General features: G+C 45.6%; 1 protein-coding gene across 3 annotated transcripts; it reads left to right on the forward strand.

Moving 5' to 3' along the window:
- The first annotated feature begins 88 nt into the window (after nt 1-88).
- On the forward strand, nt 89-6,593 carry HOXB3 (homeobox B3). Of its 3 annotated transcripts, none has more exons than XM_042839600.1 (3): nt 89-533; nt 2,704-3,257; nt 4,302-6,593. In XM_042839600.1, exons 2-3 carry the CDS (start codon nt 2,822-2,824, stop codon nt 5,066-5,068), a joined length of 1,203 nt encoding a protein of 400 aa, XP_042695534.1. In that variant the 5' UTR covers nt 89-533; nt 2,704-2,821; the 3' UTR covers nt 5,069-6,593. The 3 variants fall into 3 exon arrangements, with proteins under 3 accessions (XP_042695534.1, XP_042695536.1, XP_042695535.1); XM_042839602.1 differs by having other exon boundaries at nt 4,305-6,593; XM_042839601.1 differs by lacking the exon at nt 89-533 and adding an exon at nt 695-1,312.
- The last annotated feature ends 725 nt before the right edge of the window (nt 6,594-7,318 follow it).

A 7,318-nucleotide genomic window follows, 5' to 3' on the forward strand; every position in this document is an offset into this window, starting at 1 on the left:
AAAGACCCCCCTCTTCTTCACAAACAGGCAGGTTGTGAATTTAGGGTTTCCAACATGGAGGGAAGGGGTTTTTTTTTACAGCAGAATACATCCGCCTTCCGTTTCTTTTCTCCTCTTCCCCTCCCGCCTTCCCCCCCCGGGAGCCCCGTTTCTTCTCGCAGCCCTCCATCACCTTTACCTTCCCCCGATTTTTATTATTCTTTCGGAGGACCGAGGAGGGAAAATGGGGAGTGATAAATATCTCAACACCTTCGCACTCCAAAGTTCTGGGCGCAGAGTTTGTGCTTAAACGTTCCCTTCTCTCGAAGTGAAAGTTGGAGCTCTACGAATCACCCAGCGCGGATCCAGCCCGCCTTTAATTGGAACAGAGGAGAGAATCGAATATTTATTATTCCTCCCGAGATTTTTTTTATTTATTTCTTTTTTTTTTTTTTTTTTTTTTTTTTTTTGAAAGCCGACAATCCCTCGGAGTCAATAATTAAGGATCGCGGCCGTCCTCGGCGAAGATAAATGAGCGGCGTTTGAGAGATGAGGTACAAAGCGAACCTTCGGCGGATGCCACGAGCGAAAAGAGCCGTTGGGCGAATGGGGATCGTAAATTTCTTTTATGGACGTTTCCAAAACAAAACCCAAAGAAATCGCTGTTATTTTTAGCTGCTTTTTTTTTTTTTTTTTTCTTTTTTGGCCGAGCCTCCCCGCTCCGTTTTGCTTTTGGTTTGTTTTGTGTTGGTGTCGGTTTTGGTTGTTTTTTTTCCTTCTTCTTCTTCCTTAAGAATCCTATGGCAGACAGGAAGGCCTTGGAGAAATTCCCACCTCTGCCCTTCCAGACGATTTCAGCAAACCTATTCATAAGAAAGGCGCTGCTGTTTGCTAATTAATTCCCGGCTTCTCAGCCAGGGTAGAGGAGTTTACTTTTTAATAAGACTTATTTATCATGCCGAGGGAACCGAATGAGAATAACTCCCAGCAAGGACATCACTCTCGCCGCAGACAATAACACATCTCGGCGGAAGATGCAATGCAGATCTGGGAATGCATAAAGGATTTAATCAGTGCAAAAAAACCCAAACCGTCCCTTCGTGGGCACTTTGTCTGCGGCCGTGTTAAAAGTAGATGGGGCTTTCGTCTGTCGTGAGAGAGGAGCTCAGCAGCCGGGGAAGGGAAGGGAGGAAAAAGCTCTTATTTATTACCGAGCTGCGGCTGCTGTCAAACCCCCAACGCTCGGATCTATCGCATGAGACTTTTTATCTCCACCGAGTTTATTTTGTTTTATTTTAGAGGAACGGAGAGCCCAGACGCAATTAAATATACGGTAGATACAATTAAATATACAATGGATATCTTTTTTTTTTTTTTTTTTGAAGTACAGTGGCTCCTTGCCAACTGCAGAGAGGAGCCTCTGCCTTTTCAGTTTGCTGCCTGATTCACCCTTATCCATCAGATTATTTTCTGCTCAAGATCGTTTTCGTATTTCTTAAGGGTTTTTCTCCTCTGTCTTCGCGGCGGAGGAAGTTGACGCTTTAGAGAAGAGAAAGAAAGGGAGAAAAGCATCGGAGAGAGGGAGAAATTCATAAACAGGAGGGAAAAAAAGAGGGGGGAGGAGGAAGTACATGAAGAGAGAAAGAAAAGAGAAAGGTTTCATTTTGCCATCTGAGGGTTTGCAGTGGGTTTTTAGACTCTGGGAGCTTGGACTGAGGGAGGGAGGAATGCTAAAATACCAAAGGGTTACAAAGTTAGGAGCAAATGGTCTGGAGATGTTTGTTTTCTGAGGGGGGAAAAAAAAACCAGCAATCAAAGTGGTTTTGGAATTACATCTCAGCAATGGTAGTTCCAGATTCAACACTGGTGAGGGTGAAGCAGTGCAATGAAGGGCTGTGTTTTCTAAATACAACCTGTGCTGCCAGAGAGAGAGAGAGAGGGGCTGACAAACAGGCCAAAGGAAGCACATTCTTGAATTCATGCCCTTGCTTCAATCTGCTTAAAATATTTGCTCTGAATTCCAAAGACATTGTGAGTCTCTGAGTAAACAGCAAATAGAGCCAAGTGTGTCAGGACGGGGCTACCTGCATAGGGCATATCAAGGCTTTGCTGTTTTCCAATTAAAAACAAACAGAGCAGAGGATGGCCCTACCCTCAACTTAGTGCACTTTTCTGACTCCATAACATCCTGCTGGTTTTTATGCCTGATTTGAAAAGGTCGGGGATAGGAAGGCCAGAATCTCATTCCTCTCTCGTGCTTGTAGTTAGCAATTATCCATTCTGTAGGCTTGTCTTGATGTTAATGTGTGTGTTAGCTGCATGTGGATCTGCATGTATATCCATACACCCGTATCAGTGGGTGTATGTGTGAATGCATGTGTGTATATACTTACACACAGAGAGAAATATGGGCCTAAATAGAAGTATTTAGATGCAGCCACGTGTACTTGTGTGTATGTAGTTCCACAGCCTTGCTGCTATGCTCTAAGGGAAAGAAAGGGGCAAACAAACAACAGCCAGGAAAAACTACCCCCCAAAATCAGCTCAGCACTTTTGCACTGCAACATTTGATGAGCCTTCTGAGGCTGCACGCAGGACAAAATCTGCTCAAAGCATCTGTTCACCCTGTTCTGCAGGACCCTATTCATGTCATGTGCCTTTCAGGCCCCAAGATGGATTCATAGGCCGGGTACTATTATTGTGTGTTTTCTCCTAACCTTTCAGGTCAGCTTCCAATAGACAGCTGGAAACGGCCTGTCACGTGGCCTTGGGGTGCCAATGTTCTGCCATAGGGGTGTCAAGACCCTGGTAGCTGGAAAAATCATTTTGGGGAATCCCGGAGATGCAGAAGACAACGTACTACGAAAGCTCCACTCTCTTTGGGGGCTATTCCTATGGGAGCACCAACGGGTTTGGCTACGAGGGCCCCCAGCAGCCCTTCCAACCGGGTTCCCACGTGGAGAACGACTTCCAGAGGTCCGCCTGCTCCCTCCAGTCCCTCGGCAACACGACCCAGCATGCAAAAAGTAAAGACCTGAATGGGAGCTGTATGAGGCCGAGTTTGCCCCAGGAACACCATCCGCCTCCGACTGTTTCACCACCCCCAAACCCCACCACCAACAGCACCAGTAGCAACAGCAATAACCAGTCAGGGAGCAGCAAAAGTGCCCCGAGTAAAGCCAACCTCAGTGCAAACTCCAGTCTCACCAAGCAGATTTTCCCTTGGATGAAAGAATCGAGGCAAAACTCGAAACAGAAAAGCAGCTCCCCTAGCACAGGTACACCGTTCTTCTTTTGTGAGCATCTCTTTTCCTAAATCGCTGGGTAACAAAGAGCCACGGGATCTTGTTTAGAGGATGGATGGGGGGAAAGAATGCAGAGAGGTTGCAGATACTGGGCACGACCCACAGCTGCTAGCTGTGTGCACCCCATGGCCTTGCTCCATCCTGCATTGCTGGCTGAGAACACTTGGCTTATCCTACAACAACCAGAGCACGGCAGGGAAGTACAACCAGGCAGCTGAATAGGGCCACTGCCTGACTGTGCAGATACACACAGCCCAAAATGTGCAGCCACCAACTGCCCAGCGATGCTGAAGCTGAGTGCTTGATCTCTTCCTTCCCCCTGCCTCAGACACAGCGGTCAGTGCTCTGAGTGTACGTGTGCACACAGGGAGCATATGCATAAATAGGTGGAGATTTTTGCATGCATGCATCTCTAATGCAATCAAGGAAAAAAAGAAAGAAAGATCAGTGTGGAAATGGCACTGTGGTGACAAATGCATCTGTATAAACTCTGCAGCACACACTTCACCGTGCTAATATCATGTATCCATTATGCACGTGCTTATAGTGCAAAAATATCAGTGTGAATGGAATTTGGTATTTAACAACGTGCGTGCAACTGATTCTGTTACTCAAAAAACGAGGCACAAACAGGATGTGCATCTGTGTGCCTTCCTGCTTCTGCAAACAAACTACCTCCCAACACTGCCCCGCGTTAATATTAATTGGCTTCACAGTCGTTGCCCCCCTGCCAAAGATTATTTTCTCAAAATTATCTGTTGAAAATAATCGACTCCTAAATAAATGGCCCTGGAATCCTTTTCTACATGACATGATCAAATTTTCATAAACCAGGGGCAGCTTTGGAGAACAGAACTCTTAATAAATGACATGATTATGGAGTGCAGGCTAATGCAAAGGGGTGAGGAACGGGGGGAGGGGGGGTCGAGCTCTCGTGCCTGTTCCAGGATTTATTAAGAAACGATGCATTCAATTTCTGCATGTAAGTAATTATCTTTTATTTCATTTCACGGCCAGCAGAAACCTGCAGCGGCGAGAAAAGCCCTCCGGGCTCCTCGGCCTCCAAGAGAGCCCGCACAGCTTACACCAGTGCTCAGCTGGTGGAGCTGGAGAAGGAATTCCACTTCAATCGCTACCTTTGCCGGCCCCGACGCGTGGAGATGGCCAACCTGCTGAACCTCAGTGAGAGGCAGATCAAAATCTGGTTCCAGAACAGGAGGATGAAGTATAAGAAAGATCAGAAGTCAAAAGGGATGGGCTCTTCCTCCGGAGGGCCTTCCCCCACCGGCAGCCCCCCCCAGCCCATGCAATCCTCCGCCGGGTTTATGAACGCCTTGCACACCATGAGCAGTAACTATGATGCCCCTTCCCCACCTTCCTTCAACAAGCCCCACCAAAATGCCTACGCCATGTCAACTAACTACCAAAACCCCATCAAAGGCTGCCCCTCCCAACAGAAGTACACCAACACGGCCCCCGAGTACGACCCCCACGTGTTACAAGGGAATGGGGTGACCTACGGGACTCCCAGCATGCAGGGAAGTCCCGTCTACGTTGGAGGTAACTACGTGGACTCTCTGCCCACCTCTGGCCCATCCCTTTACGGCCTCAATCACCTCCCACATCACCAGGCAGCCAGCATGGACTACAACGGGCCCCCGCAGATGCCTCCAAGCCAACACCACGGACCATGCGAGCCCCATCCCACCTACACAGACCTTTCCTCGCATCACGCATCTTCTCAGGGCAGAATCCAGGAGGCCCCCAAGCTGACCCACCTGTGATCGGGAGCAGGGATGGGCTCCAGTGAACTGGATGGCAACCAACACACGAGTTGGAGGGGGCACGGGGCAGGACGGCCTTCAGAAACATTTGTGTTGAGCTGTTTTCTTCCTTTCTTCACTTAGGCAAGTTCTACCAAGCTGTTGAGTTTGCCAGTGTTATTTCCGGGTTGTGTTTGGCCCAATTTCCAAGGGTTTCAGTATTTAATGTCTAAAGCATTTCTCTCTCTGAAAAGATATACCTCCTGCGTGTCAACACAAATGTTTCTGAAGCGGCTCTGGGGGAGTTTTATGGGAACCTAGGAGATTTTTAGCGGCGACACCCTTAATTTCCAAACCCAGGGCAGATTATCACTGATAATTCTTGGTCAGTGGAAAGCAGATGGCCAGCCAAACCTTCACAGTTGGTGCCTCTGCATCTACACGTGGCTACACAGGTTAGCACAAGGGATGCACAAGAAAACTGCCCTCCACTTCAGTCCTCAAGAGCTTTGAGCTTTCCTCCCCAGCCTCCAGAGGCAGGGCATCCTTCTTCGCTGAGTTACTTCCCACCAATCCCCACACAAAAGGCAAATATACACACCTGCCAACGCGTGGGATCCACGCTCTTCCCCTCCCATCCACGCCTCCCCTCTCAAAAATCATAATGAAGAATAGAAAAGAAAACGAGAGAGGTGTAAGAACTGCAAAAAAGAGTTTCTAAATTGCTTAAAACCCCACCGACAGGAACGGCAGCCCAACGAGAGGAAGAAAATGTTGACAGGTCTGAATATTTTTCCACCTTTGCCACCGATGAAGTGAAGTTTCCATTTGATGATACCAGGGTTTTTGGGTTTTTTTTGGTTTTCTTTTTTTTCTTAGGGTTCATTAATAGAAAAGCAATCTTAAGACTTAGAAGTCCTATGCTTCTTTCCTCCTCTTCTCTTGACCTTACGTGAAAACAGGGTATATTTGAACAAATTGAATGTCCTCCAATGGAAGCAGAAGTGAATGGATCTCTAGGATTTGCTAATGCTTTATTGTCTGGACATCTTTGTTGCACTTAGAGTTTACATATAATGGGTATAAAAACAAGTTTGAAGGGCGTTCATTGAACTCAGTCGAGACGTCCTTCAATAGGTGTGTGTTCTGGTGAACATTCATATATATTTATTGGTTATAGCCAGTTTAAAATATTTTCCTTTTTGTATTATTTATCCCCAATATTATGTATTTATATGAGGGAAAAAAAAAAAAAAGAATCAAATTGTACTTTTTTAGTATTTACTTGTTATAAAGGACATTGTGTTTCCTTGTCATTGTACAACAAGCTTATTTTAGTTACTGTAATTTAGAAAGATGAGTAGTTTTATGTTACCTTCGTACTTATGAATAATGTAATTAGTTCTACTGGAGGCATGAGAGCAGAACCAGACTGTAATTGTATAGTCCTGAATTAGAAGAACTATAGCTAATCCCTCCCTCCCATCTTGCCCCTCCTCTTTGGAGATCTTTCTTTGTTCTTATAGTAGTTATTTTATTTCCTTGCTTAAGGGTTGTCTGTTGAACAATTCTTGAATAAACTTTCTGTTATCAATTTCATCTCGTCCTAGCAGTTGGATTTAAAAGCAGGAAGAGGAAAGGGATAAAGGATAAAGGAAAAGGATAAAGGAAAAGGAAAAAGAAAAAAATAAAGGAAACAGGGAAAAAGGGAAAAGAGGGAAGAAAAGATATAAGAGGGAAAAGGGAAAAAAGGAAAAAGGAAAAGGGAAAGAAAGAAGAAAAAGGGGAGCAGAAAAAGGGAAAAGGAATAAGAAAAAGAAGAAGAAGAAAAGGAAAAAGAAGAAGAAAAAGAAGAGAAAGAGAGAGAAAGAGAGAGAAAAAGAAAAAAGAAAAAAGAAAAAAGAAAAAAAAAGAAAAAAGAGAAAAAAAGAAAAAAAAGAAAAAAGAAAAAAAAAGAAAAAAAAGAAAAAAAGGAAATGGAAAAAAAAAAGGAAAAAGAAAGGAAAAAGAAAAAAAAAAAGAAAAAGGAAAGGAAAAAGAAAAAAGGAAAAAGGAAAAAGGAAAGGAAAAGGAAAAAGAAAGAAAAATAAAGAAAGAAAGGAAGGAAAGAGAGAAAAGAAGAGCGCTGCAGACCAGGCCGGGGAGCGGAGCGGCCCACGCCGTTCGCAGAGGCCGAGATTTGGGGCCGCCCCGCTCCGCGCCCCCCCCCGCACCCGCGGTCACAAAGCGGGGTCACGTGGCGCCGAGGCCGAGCCGCCATTGGGCCGTAAA

Source organism: Centrocercus urophasianus, unplaced genomic scaffold (assembly GCF_019232065.1).
Source record: "Centrocercus urophasianus isolate 14NV4802_14NV808 unplaced genomic scaffold, USGS_Curo_1.0 seq_996, whole genome shotgun sequence".
NCBI lineage: Eukaryota > Metazoa > Chordata > Aves > Galliformes > Phasianidae > Centrocercus > Centrocercus urophasianus.

What these genes read in the sequence shown, in the direction of transcription:
- HOXB3 (XM_042839600.1), top strand. Translation starts at nt 2,822, where the DNA reads ATGCAGAAGACAACGTACTACGAAAGCTCCACTCTCTTTGGGGGCTAT. An exon ending in AAGCAGCTCCCCTAGCACAG is followed by an intron (nt 3,258 to 4,301) that starts GTACACCGTTCT and finishes TTTCACGGCCAG; the next exon opens with CAGAAACCTGCAGCGGCGAG.